This window comes from Phoca vitulina, unplaced genomic scaffold, assembly GCF_004348235.1.
Source record: "Phoca vitulina isolate PV1807 unplaced genomic scaffold, GSC_HSeal_1.0 scaffold54, whole genome shotgun sequence".
NCBI classification, from domain to species: Eukaryota; Metazoa; Chordata; class Mammalia; order Carnivora; family Phocidae; genus Phoca; species Phoca vitulina.
Genome location: NW_022589757.1, coordinates 9262062 through 9275620, shown reverse-complemented (window position 1 = coordinate 9275620; position 13559 = coordinate 9262062). Strand labels below are relative to the sequence as shown.

Sequence of the window (13559 nt, the reverse complement as noted above, 5' to 3'; positions counted from 1 at the left end):
CCAGACAACCTTTTCTCCAGACCTCGACCAGACAACCTTTTCTCCAGACCTTGACCAGACAACCTTTTCTCCAGACCTTGGCCAGATAACACTTTCCCCAGACCTTGACCAGACAACATTTTCTCCAGACCGCAGCCAGACAACCTTTTCTCTAGACCTTGACCAGACAACCTTTTCTCTAGATCTTGACCAGACAAGCTTTTCTCCAGACCTCAGCCAGACAACATTTTCTCCAGACCTCAGCCAGACATTTTCTCCAGACCTCGACCAGACAACCTTTTCTCTAGACCTCGACCAGACAACCTTTTCTCCAGACCTTGACCAGAAAACCCTTTCCCCAGACCTTGGCCAGACGACCTTTTCTCCAGACCTCAGCCAGACAACCTTTTCTCTAGACCTTGACCAGACAACCTTTTCTCTAGATCTTGACCAGACAAGCTTTTCTCCAGACCTCAGCCAGACAACCCTTTCCTCAGACCTCAGCCAGGAGACTCTCTCATCAGACATCAGCCAGATGACTCTTTCTCCAGACCTCGATCAGATGCTCCCTTCCCTAGACCTCAACCAGGCAACTCTCTCTCCAGACATTAGCCAAACGGCCCTTCTTCCTGATCTAGAGACATCACTTCCTCAGACATCCTACACCTCTGAATCTAGTCAGTCAGTGCTTCTTCCAGAATTTGGTCAGACTTTCCCTTATCCAGACCTAGGTCAGGTGCCATCTCTCCCACCATCTCCTACCCTAAAGAACACTTTTATGCCAAGAGAACTTAATCCACCCATTGTAGTAGGCCTCAGTGCAAATGATGGAGATTATATTGAGATTATTCCAAGGCAGAAGGAAGAGAGCAGTGAAGAATACATTGCTGAAATTGATTACGTGGCCTATGATGACCCTTACCAAACTGATACTAGGACAGACATTAACTCCTCCAGAAATCCTGATAACATTGCAGCATGGTACCTCCGCAGCAACAATGGAAACAGAAAATATTATTACATTGCTGCTGAAGAAGTATCCTGGGATTATTCAAAATTTGCTCAAAGGTTTGGCCAAATTTTCTCTTTTTACATTCTCATTTTTCCACTACTGCTAAAAAGATTGTTAAAGTCTAAGGAAATAATTCTGGGCAAATTATACTAAGTATAATTTAGGTCCCCTATTGCCACTTGCCCTATACAATTTCCTTGGTCAATTCCAAGGTTAGCTTCTCTACGTTAGGGGACATTTGGACAATATAAGAACAATCACTGTAAGAAATCTATGATATTCTATAAAGAAGCCCCCTCTTCTCTCTTCTGCTCTCACCACACATGTTCCTACCCCCTTTCCTTGCCTCAGCACAGAGCCCAACCTATCCATAGCTATCTGCTAATCAACATGATTTCATTGAAGTTGGCTTCAAATCCAAATTTGTAATGTAGAAATCTCCTTTTGCACTTGGTTATCAAAAAATATTTTTAAATTGTTTACTGATCAATGTAAAGTATACAGCATCTTGGTGACGTTTGATTCAAATTACATGAGATTCCAGTAGCAGAGGCCAAGGATATAAACCAGTTTAGAAAGAAAAAGCAAGTTTATACCTTCCACTGAGGCAGTCATTCAATGATGATTTACCTTGATTTAAACTTGAGTTTTAACTTGGCTTATAGAATCACTCATTTAATAATTTCATTTTTTAAATGAAGGTGTTACACCAAATGGCCCCCAAGATCCTCTTCGGATTTAACATTTCAGGGTTCCAGCCACTCTTTTTTTTTTTTTTTTTTTTAATTTTATTTATTTATTTGACAGAGAGAGACACAGTGAGAGAGGGAACACAAGCAGGGTGAGTGGGAGAGGGAGAAGCAGGCTTCCCGCGGAGCAGGGAGCCCGATGCGGGGCTCGATCCCAGGACTCTGGTATCATGACCTGAGCCGAAGGCAGACACTTAACGACTGAGCCACCCAGGCGCCCCTCCAGCCACTCTTAACCATAGAGTTGAAGGAGTTCATGCAGTTTTGTAAGTGGCCTAACTTACAGCAGAGAGTTTCCAAGGGATCCATAGCCATTTTTAAAAGAGTTTTCAATTCAATTCTGCTTAAGGATGGAAAGCCATAATGGGCTGGACTCTGTATTCTGGGATGACAATATAGAGAAAAAAGAGAGGGAGGGACAAGGGGCAAGGCTTAGTCAGCTACAGATTCTCAGGGACACAGCATGGTGACCATGCTTAAACTGTCTAAATATAATACACAACCTTTACAAAAGCTAACGGTTACACTAAAAATCAAAAACCAAAGTGTAATTAGAGTAAGCAAACGCAATGCATGGTATGGCTTACAGACACACGCACAAAAAAACATTTCATTAATCTGATGTCTGGCATTTCCATATTAGAACTCTGTTAATTTAAAACACATTTTCAGGGGCGCCTGGGTGGCTCAGTCGTTAAGCGTCTGCCTTCGGCTCAGGTCATGATCCCAGGGTCCTGGGATCGAGTCCCACATGGGCTCCCTGCTCGGCGGGAAGCCTGCTTCTCCCTCTCCTGCTCCCCCTGCTTGTGTTCTCTCTCTCGCTGTCTCTCTCTGTCAAATAAATAAATAAAATCTTTAAAAAAAAAAATAAAACACATTTTCAGGACATGTGGGTGGCTCAGTTGGTTAAACTTACAACTCCTGATTTCGGCTCAAGTCATGATCTCAGGGTTCTCTCTCTCTCCCTCTGCTCTTCCTCCCACCCCCTCCCCCCCAAAATAATTAAAAAACACATTTTCCTATGACTTCCTATTTAAATGTAGCACCCATTGCTATATGAGAATAAATAGTTTATCTAGGGATTTCTAAGAGAGGCCCTGAAGGAGTAAGATTTAGGGCCTTTCCAAAGTGGAAAGGGATGGAACCAGTTCCTTCAAAATCTTATATACCATTCCAGATATGCAACCCATGTTTATGGCAGTCAAAGTTGCTCTACTTGTCCCCATGTGTTCTGTGAAACTATGTTATGCTTAGTGTCTGGAAGGATGGGGTCAGTAGGGTAGGAACACTGGAAAGAAGGCAGAATGGGTTTCTCTGTTGATGGCTCATGGTGCATAACAAATACTGTGAGACTGATGGATGAGCTTTTGGCCTGTTTCCATAGGCTTGGGAAATTTAGGAGTCGGTGAGAAAATATGATGTGCTCTGGCCCCAGACTGAACTGGTGAATTACACAAGGAATAATGTCATTTTAAAAAAAGAAATGAGAGAAGAATGGCTACTTTCAGAGTATAAAACCCCCAGCCATCTAGTGGCCTTCACAGGGGTGACCATTGATACCTGACAGCCCCAAGCCCTGGCACTATCCAATTGCCTGGCTTTGTCTGCGTCTGATATTAAAAATCTGCTATGTGATATATGATTGTATTTGTTCATTAATGCATTAAACAAAAATCTATCAAGTGCCTACTATGTGCCAGATAACTGGCTAGGTACTAAAAATAAAAGAATGAGCAAATTAGGCATGATCCCTGACCTCATGGGGTTTTCACTCTAATATTAGAGTCAGATTCGAATAGATAACCTCACAAATAAATGACACATAATTTACTATATATACTAGAGAAATATAAGAATACTACAGGAATATACTGTATATACTATAGCAACGCTATGGTAACTTAAGGAATAATATAGAGAGATTTGACATATAAAGGTTTATAGGAGGACTTACCTAAGAAATGATATGTGAGCTCGGATCTGAAGGATATTTACTGGCTTAAGTTTTTACTTATTCATATTTTCATTCATTTGTTCTCAATTAAATATTCATGCTAGATACTATATTAAGTACCAATTAAATATTCATGCTAGATACTATACTCAGAAACAGGGATAATTCCCCCAATTTCTTTGAGTGGTCTTTCATTTGTTCTTTTAAACAAATAGTATTCTTATTATTATTTCAGTGAAGACATTGATGATGTTCCAGAAAATACCATATACAAGAAAGTAGTCTTTCGAAAGTACCTTGATAGCACTTTTACCAAACGTGATCCTTTGGGGGAGTATGAAGAGCATCTCGGCATTCTTGGTCCTATTATTAGAGCTGAAGTGGATGATGTCATCCAAGTAAGTCATTTTTTGAGCATTGCTAAGATCATCAGAGGAATTTCCACAAGCACCAGAGGGCTGTAACAGTGAAAGGGGCAGGAGGGATATAGGTAATTTATTTTCCAAAATTAACAAATAATTATACTTCTTTTCAGAGACTGCTTGCTAAGTAATCAGATAATCTTCAAAAAAAAAAAAAAATGATCTCAAAAAAAAAGAAAAGAAAAGAAAAAAACGATCTCATGAATTTATTTCTTCCTCTCCTGAGCTCCTGTTCATTCCATAAGGGCCAATTCTGTTTTCCCCAAGAGACTTTCTTTAGTACCCCAACCTCTCCTGCACATTCAACTGAATTGCTCCTTTCAGGCATTCCCATCTAACCCCATTCATACTTTGTTTATGTACTTTTGGTCTCCAGGTTTTTAACTTGAATCCACATGTGCAGGTGTCTCTTCACCAGGAGGTTGGAAACTTATTGTGAGCAAGACCCAAAGCTCATTCAATCTTCAAATCTGCAGCACCTGCTGTGATCATTTCCTTTGTGCCTAATGTCAATACTTTTGCTTTGAGCCTAAGAACAAACATGTTTTGGTGTTTCTAGGGTAAACTACTTGGGCCCTAGCTCACAGGATGTTGTAAAAAATTCAATGAAATAATATACATGTTACTTTGTACTTGTATGCAATTAATATATCTCACTGTATATATATCTAGGTCTCATTTAATAATTAACCATCTACTTTGGCGTATAATTTGGATTTTTGTTGGACTTAAGTACATTTATGGATCATTCTTTTTTCTAGGTTCGTTTTAAAAATTTAGCATCCAGACCATATTCTCTTCATGCCCATGGGCTTTCCTACGAAAAATCGTCAGAGGGAAAGACTTATGAAGATGACTCTCCTGAATGGTTTAAGGAAGATAATGCTGTTCAGCCAAACAGCAGTTATACATATGTATGGCACGCCACCACTCGATCTGGGCCGGAAAATCCTGGTTCTGCCTGCCGGGCTTGGGCCTACTACTCAGCAGTGAACCCGGTGGGTACATCCATTGAAAGTTTTTGTCATTCCCCTAACCTCATAACCTGAGTCCACCAGACGGAAGGGTCAAGATGATTTCTTGTTAAATGTCTTGCTTTCCATGAGGAAGGTGTAAGGATTGTGGTCAACAGTCTATAGCGACTTGCCTTCAGATGACCGTGAGAGAGAAACGTGTGCTCAGTGGCGAGGAATGAGGGGTACTGAAATGGTTGACCCCAGTCAGAGTGACTATCTTTGCAGAGGAAGACATTTTTTTCTATTTCCTTGAGCAAGTATTAGCTTTCTTTTGCTCTTTATGAGAGAGCTGCAAAGTCAAGATGCCTTCATTTTGGGCATGGTAGAGAGAGAGCACAGACTTCGATTTCAATCACTATTCTGTCACTTACTGTGTGGGCCTGGGAAAGTTACTTGACCTCTCTCAGCCTCAGTTTCTAAAGTTAAAAATGAGAAAACAGTAGGTACTTGGTAATATTTGTTTAATAAGTGAGCTTATTTTTATTATACAAGATTGTTGTCTGAAATAAAGAAGATATTACCAGCAAAATATTTACTATAATAGTAGATGCTCAATAAATAGTAATTATAATAGTATTGATATTGTCATTAACATTATCATTACTGCCATGCTGAGATAAAGGACTAATCAGAGGAAGGGATGATGAGTGCCACAGAATCAGATGATCAGATGATACCCAGGCTTAGTAAGCTCTTCATTTATAATCTTCAAATTCAGAGCCCCTGAGGTTTCCTTTTCTATATCATCAGTGATTGTCAGAAGAGCAAAGGAAATCCTGAGAAAGAAAATCTGTGCATTTTGCTCCTACTGTCTTCCAGGAAAAAGATATCCATTCTGGCTTGATAGGTCCCCTTCTGATCTGTCAAAAAGGAGTACTTGATAAGAGCAACATGCCGGTGGATATGAGAGAATTCATCTTACTTTTCATGGTCTTTGACGAAAAGAAGAGCTGGTATTATGAAAAGAAGGCCCAGTCCCCAAGGCCTTGGAGACTTGCATCCTCAGAAGTAAAAAACTCCCATGAGTTTCATGGTATTTTCCTCTCACTTTGATCTAATCTCTGAACTAAATCACATGGGGTGACCATGATTCTTGCCCTAGGTCTTCATAAGATTAGACAGGAGGTGCTTCTGAAGAATCAGGAGCTACGACCCACACCAGGTCCTTAAACGTCTGAGGGCTGATGTCGCCCAGCAGGTGGTGCTGCACATATAGGAGCTAGAGAAGGTCTGAAAGAGAGCACAGGAGCCTGCGGCAGAACAAACCCAACCAACCAACCGACCGACAAAAAGCCAGTGTGCGGCAGCTGGTAGCATGAGTCAAAAAGGAATTGGCATTACTCTGCAATATAAACAGTTAATAAACCTGTTCCTTGATCACTAAAGGAACGATTGTTTGTCTAGAAGAACTGATCATCCCTGTGTACTTTCTAAAGAAAAATGATGGTGGCAGTTCCAGCTGTCAGCAGTTCTCAGGTGGCATCCGAAGCATCTAGAACAAAACAAGATAGGACACTGGGTAGTTGGGTGATAGGAGAATCGTGGCAAGGGAGCATCTTTTGGGGGGGAGGCGGGGCGAAACATATGTACTCTGAACTCCTTTTCTAGGCTTTTCAGCCCAGGGCACTTGGTCTCAGGCGTGGGAAGCACACTCTTCTGAAAACCTTCCAACCTAGTGAGAAAGCATAGCCCCAGAATCAGATAGGCTTGTCTCTTGGCTATCCCATTACTTCTGAGTACCTTCGAGCCACTGCTTCCCAATTCCTCAAAGAAAGAGTAAAATTCACCGGATATAGCTTAGTTTTAAATATATTGTAGTTGAAGTCTCTGTAATTAGGTAATCCCCGTGGTGTAGTATTTATCAGGGTACCTGCTGAGCAGACCACCTGAGTTCCCAGCCTCAAACTCAGCACCTGGCCTTTGCAGTATGTGTTCAGTAATTGTGTGTTGAATTACTGAATAAATGAATGAATTCTATCACTCAGTTTAATTTATCAAATGTTTGCTGAGCACCTGCTATGTTGAGAGTCTTCATTCCATATCCTAATGAGTTAGCAATGCTGACCTAAGAATCACTTGAGATCTATTTCCTGCCCAGATGAGGGAGTAAGGACTGGTGTTAGGAGTGGGAAGACAGGTGCTCTCATACCTAATGTAACCTTAAGGGTGCGAAAATGATCTCAACTCCCCTCCCTCCCCAAATTCACTTGCTCAGTTCCTGAAACTCCATAGTAGTTCTTTTAACTTTAGAATAACATTACTAATAAAAACTTCACTCACTTCAATCTCAGTTAAATGCATGGTAGCTCAAAGCTGTATCATTAACATTTTTTATTATTTTTTAGGGTGATTAAGTTTGTCAGGTGATTTAAACACACACACACACACACACACACACACACACACACACACATTTCACTGAGTGGAGAGTGGATGAAGCCTGAGAACCCTAGACATTTAAGCTGGGAAGGGGACAGAGGAGCTATATCATAGAAATGAGAGAATAAACATGAACCTCGGTCGTCTGCCTTCCTAATTTTGCCTAGAACTATCTCTGAATTTAGGAGGCCTCTGGGTGATGTGCTATGTATCCCCTCACTCTCTTTCCTCTAACCACTGGAGTTCACTTATCTGGCTCATATCAGTCTTTCTGTTTCTGTAGCACAGGAAAATCCATACTGTAAATGTCAAGGATAAGTGAGTGACGCAGAGAGCAGGGGGAGTGTGAGGTGCGGGGTAGAGAGTGGTAAATTCTGTGGGAAACTGCTGTAGGCTGGCATGAGGTTTAGCCTCTCGCTGATATCAGAACACTCTGGGGTCCTTACTATATGCCTGGGCAGGCGGAGCGATAGGAAGATGGGTGGTAAGGTGGGATGCCTCAGACCTCTTTAGCAGCCTCTCTGCAGATTTCTAATTGATTGCAACTCTCTGTCCTTTCAGCCATTAATGGAATGATCTACAACTTGCCTGGCCTGAGAATGTACGAGCAAGAATGGGTGAGGTTGCATCTGCTGAACATGGGCAGCTCCAGAGACATTCATGTGGTTCACTTTCATGGCCAGACCTTGCTGGAAAATGGCACTCAACAGCACCAGCTCGGGGTCTGGCCCCTGCTGCCTGGTAAAGATCTGCACAATGAAAAGAGATCCCTGATGAAAAATGGCTAGAGAAGGCAATCTGGGCAACTGTCACTGTCCCTCATTCCCTCCTATGCATTTACTTCCTAAGGGTCGGACATGGTTTCTGGCATAGATCCTGGGCAGAGACATATCCCCAAACTGCATACAGAGTACAGAAAAGTCAGCTAATATATACACTCTTTGCGGCACCACACAGACTATATGTGGGGCTCAACTCAGTTCTACAGAGATGCTATGTCTAATGCATTTTTTCCCAAGCCACTGTGTGTCACGTAGGCCAGGTCTTAAACAGATTATAAAAATGAATCCCACAGGGCTCAGGCAGCTAAAGCTTTCTGTTGGGAAGGAGATTAAAAACTTACTAGGGTTTTGGGATTCTTGAATTCTTGAATTCTATTCCTCACACTCTCACTTTGATACCTTTGGGCAAGTGACTACAGGAATCTTAATCTTAAACTGATTCATGAGGCTATTTGAAGGGGAAAAAAGGTTTTTTTTTTTTTAATGATTATAAACGCTAAAGGATAAGAGGGGTATTTAGAACTTTTCATGTACAAAATAACGAAAAGGTTTAAACAAACCAGCCATCACAAAGGATTTTTATGTGCCAGCAAGTTGTTTGTAGGTGTATCTGTGTGTGGTAGGTGTGTGGGTAGGGTTATGAGTGCCAGGTGCTGCTGAGTCTCAAACTGTAACGGGCATAGTAAAATTCTAGGAAGCTGGTTAAAATGCAAAGGCTAAGGCAGAGATTTTGCTTTCGGAGACTTTGATCTGGTAGATCTTGGGATCTTGGGCAGGTGCCAGGGACTCTGCATTTTTAACAAGCAGCCTACCTTCCACAAACGCTCTGAGAAGCTAGTGAAGGCAGTCAGTCCCTCGCCACTTTGGATGGAGAAATTGCTATGTGAGTCAGCCTTAGAAGGGCACAGCAGTCCAAATGGGACTGGTTTGGTTAAGAAGGAGGAAAGGGTGTTCTTGTTTGTTTATTCAGGCCTGTGGCTCATTAATAAAGCTATAAAGACCCACTCTCTTAAAATCAGAGACAAGAGGGGATTAGGTAAACTTATTCCTTACTTTTCACCGAATGTAAATTGCCAGATCAGTCCTCCTTTCCATGAGCCTGTGGGAAACACTGAGAAGCTGGAATTGGCTGGCCCATCCAAATCTTCAAATCTAAATTATCTGTATTGGAGGGAGTGGAAGGCTGCAATCTTTTTAGTGTGCTAAAGGAGGATGACCATCAGCTATTAATTTTCACTCACAATCTGGAAAATAGACATGAATTACGGCCAGCAGAATTTAAGTATTATCTGACAATGGGTAGCATTAAATATCAGAATGGATAATCAGAAGTTTCAGAAATGTCATTCTTTCAGTGATTTTCTGAAACAATTTAGGTGCATCTCTATCCAAATATGTAGACTTAATAGAAAATTTGAAAACATGGGAGAAGGATGTTTGATTTTAATTTTCTTATTAAAAAAAAGAAAAGCGAAAGAAATGAAGGGAGAGAAAGGAAACTTGTACAGTATTCTTGAGGCCCAGTGATGAGTCATTCAAGGTCATTTTCATCCTTAGGACTCAGAAGCTGTGCTGTGTATGGGTTAGCTTGTAACATTATATATAGATAACTGAAAGTTTCTTTCTAGTAAGGGGTGTTAGAGATTTTTTTAAGTCCCTGGGCAATTTATTTTTACTAATGTGTATGTGTGTCACTGCTTTGATTTGTTTTTCTGTTTGTTACACCTCTAGTCCTGCATAAGAGAAATGGATCATTCTTGATTTCTTTTCCAAAGCCTCTTGTGATGCAGGGATTTAGGATTCTTTGATAGCTGTCAATTAATATTGTTAATTTGGGGTGTGTAATGTTGTCCTTCACTCTCTATTTTAGGTTCATTTAAAACTCTTGAAATGAAGCCATCAAAATCTGGCTGGTGGCTCCTCAACACAGAGGTTGGAGAAAACCAGAGAGCAGGGATGCAAACACCATTTCTCATCATAGACAGAGGTACCATCCAAGAGCCACGTGATGTTTTCAGCAGGAGGGTCCCTGCTGGAACATCACTAACTCTTAGATTGGAAATATTGAACTCTGGGAACTCTGCATGACAGAGGGAGAATGGGTACCAGTAACTGCTTTTATTCTGACCCATCGTCAGATTGTGCCGCAAACATCAATCTCCTAGGAAACTTAAACCACATATTTCAGCCCAAAGGCATTCTCAGTTGGGGAACCAATATAAAGTGTCTTCCTTCATAATGTGTGATTCATGGGAAAGTGTAAGAAATTTTCCAGACTCCTTGAGTAGAGGAGGGAAAAGATACCAGGAATTCAACAATGACTAGGATAGTCTCTGAACTTGGCATTTCAGTATTTGAGAAATCATTCCCATCTGCCCATCTGCCCAGCCAGCCAGGCAGCATTTATTAAGTACTTGTTGAGTACCAAGCACTGTGTTGACATCCAGATATCTCAGTGGCTGGCATTTTCTTTTGTGATCAGAATGTAAATAACTCTGTAACTTTCAGGTCAACTTTTGGGAACATAGACTTAAAAGGGATAATACTTAATGTTGTAAAATGTCTTATTTTAAGATACAAGCAGATGGAAATCCATTTAAAACTAATTGAATTTCGGGATTTCCATGGTTTTCCTCTAGGGTATCACTATTTCTGTTAAAGACTAGCACCAGTCTTGCTAGTACATTTACCATTTTATGATCAGACATATTTAAGTCGGTGCCATATAAGGTAGGTGAAGCTATCGAATTACTGACTCACCAGAGGTATGATCTCTAGCCATGCAGCTTTTATGTTGTTATATGTATTTTCTAAGCAAAAATTATTCATTGCTCTGTTTGTGTGTGTGTGTTTTGTTTTTGTTTTTTGTTGTTGTTTTGTTTTTGTTTTTTGTTTTTTGTTTTTTAGAATGTAAGATGCCAATGGGACTGAGCAATGGTATCATAGCTGATTCACAGATCAAAGCTTCTAAGCATTTGGGTAAGTAATAGCATCATAGCCTTTGGAAGCCATCTCCTACAGTTGTGCAGTATACAGCCTGAAAAACAACCCATGACAACCCTACCTGTTCAATCTATGGATCATTGCTCCTCTCTGGGCTTTTCTCTACCACATGGTAAAGCAGCTCCATCTTGAGGTGCTCATCTGGTAGAGGAAGGAGCAATATGACAGGCGCTAAAACCTGTTGGCATTCCTTTATCACTGCCACCCTCTCTGGTGTGTAATGTTCCCAAAGAGTCTGTCCCAGGGAAGACCAAGAGCTAGGGCTTTCTACACAGGCAGTCCAACTTCTCAGCAGGGATTGAGCAAGGAGTGGATCCCTTACTCCTACAACCATGTACCCGTTTCCAAAACTCTCCCCATTCATCCCCATTCCAGGTTTGATCACAAACATAATATTCCAGCCAGATTCACAAGGTCTTATTGGCCAGATACTATTCTCCCGATTAATAGGGCTCTTTGTTGTGCCATTCCTCTATTCAAGAAAGTTTGCTAATCACCCACTGTGTGTCAGGATCTCCTTCTAAATTTCCTCACTCTGCCTCAAAACCCTTCCTAAGACCAAGAGGTCAGTTGCAAGGGATCATGAGGCTCCCATAATCCTTCCCACAACCTCCCCTTAGGCAAGCACACTCAGCAGCAACCACATCAACATAACTGAGAAAAGATAAACATAACCTGTATGCAAGAAAGGGGGTGGGTGGTGGTTGACAGCTGACCAAGCACTGACCTGAAGCCAAGAAGATTTCATCATCATGAACTGACTTAGTAGCTGAGGCCCGTGTCAACTGCCTGGTCTCCTAACTTCAATAGAAGCTCCTGCAGAGATCTGGTTTTCCACTGGGACTAAACTTACTTGGGAGATTGCTAGTTATATGTTTTTGGTTTGTTTTTTTTTGTTTTTTTTTTAAAGATTTTATTTATTTTTTGACAGAGAGAGACAGCGAGAGAGGGAACACAAGCAGGGGGAGTGGGAGAGGGAGAAGCAGACTTCCTGCGGGGCAGGGAGCCCGATGCGGGGCTCGATCCCAGGACCCTGGGATCATGACCTGAGCCAAAGGCAGACGCTTAACGACTGAGCCACCCAGGCGCCCCGGTTTGTTTTTTTTAATTCAGAATAAATTTTTTTTCTTTTTTGGATTTAGGTTATTGGGAGCCCAAATTAGCAAGATTAAACAATGGTGGGTCATATAATGCTTGGATCACAGAAAAACCTTCAGCAGACCTTGCATCTAAACCTTGGATCCAGGTATATCTTATTAACCTGATAATATTTACAGTACCGTAATAATAAAATGACAGTGATTTAATTTCTCTTTGTTCTTGCAATGTTCTAGGCACTATCCTAAGTACTTTACTTATTCAAAAATGAACCCTATGAGATTAGTTCTAGTAATAGTCTAGATATCCTTTGTACAGATGATAAAAACTAAGGCACAGAGGGACTAATTAAGTGCCGAATGTCACGCACAGCTGGTAAGTGGTTGAACTTGGATTCGAGTCCAGGTACTCTGTGCTCACATATGGATTGTATCTAGCCATTTGATTAGTGCTTAGACCTTAGGTGCTGGCTGTTTAGTTCTAAAGAATGCTGGTTACACAGTGAATTAAGGAAGGCAGTGTGTGACTCGTTGACAAGGACAGTCTGTGTAATGGCTTTGCTATATTGCAGGTAGACATGCAGAGGGAAGTCGTATTCACAGGGATCCAGACTCAAGGTGCCAAACAGTATCTGAAGTCCTACTACACCACAGAGTTCTCTGTGGCATACAGCTCTGACCGGACAAACTGGCAGATCTTCAAAGGGAACAGCACAAGGAATGTGATGGTCTGTGTGCCTTGTTTCTTTCTGAGTCTCAAGACTCACCCTAGGCTCACCAGGTTGCAATGACTATGCCTATCATTATGTCTTTTTAAAAAATACCTTTCTGGGCGGTTGAAATACAAATGGTTTTCTTAGGGCCTTATGAAAGAAAGTTGTACAATGATAGGTCTGTTATTATAAATTAAAGGCATAAGCCTGACTTATGACACTTCAAAACTCCACCAAAAGTCACTTTTTGATCAAACTAAATACCCAGACTTCTCTGACTGGCAGATGGTGGACAGCAGAGTCTTGTGTCTTAAGGGGCTCATGCTAAAAACTAGCCTCCAAGAGTTTTGATTATACTAACTTTTACATTTTATTTTGTTCTTTGTTTCAGTGTACCTGAAGGAAATAGCAATGTTAATACCAGTTATGTGCTGGGGCAGTATGCTTTTCAGA

General features: G+C 41.2%; 1 protein-coding gene across 3 annotated transcripts in view; it reads left to right on the top strand.

Annotated features, from left to right (window-relative positions):
- Positions 1-13559, top strand: part of F5 (coagulation factor V) — a 70784-nt gene that overhangs the window by 47110 nt on the left and 10115 nt on the right. For 2 of the 3 annotated variants that reach the window (XM_032389352.1, XM_032389351.1), the window contains 9 exons: positions 1-1047; positions 3930-4092; positions 4878-5114; positions 5952-6165; positions 8073-8252; positions 10164-10280; positions 11201-11272; positions 12439-12542; positions 12966-13121. The exon at positions 1-1047 is cut by the window's left edge and continues 1795 nt beyond it. In XM_032389352.1, coding sequence (XP_032245243.1) covers positions 1-1047; positions 3930-4092; positions 4878-5114; positions 5952-6165; positions 8073-8252; positions 10164-10280; positions 11201-11272; positions 12439-12542; positions 12966-13121 — 2290 coding nt within the window. Of the gene's footprint in view, positions 1048-3929; positions 4093-4877; positions 5115-5951; positions 6166-8072; positions 8253-10163; positions 10281-11200; positions 11273-12438; positions 12543-12965; positions 13122-13559 lie in introns of those variants that run through there. The other variant, XM_032389354.1, reaches the window with a different exon arrangement.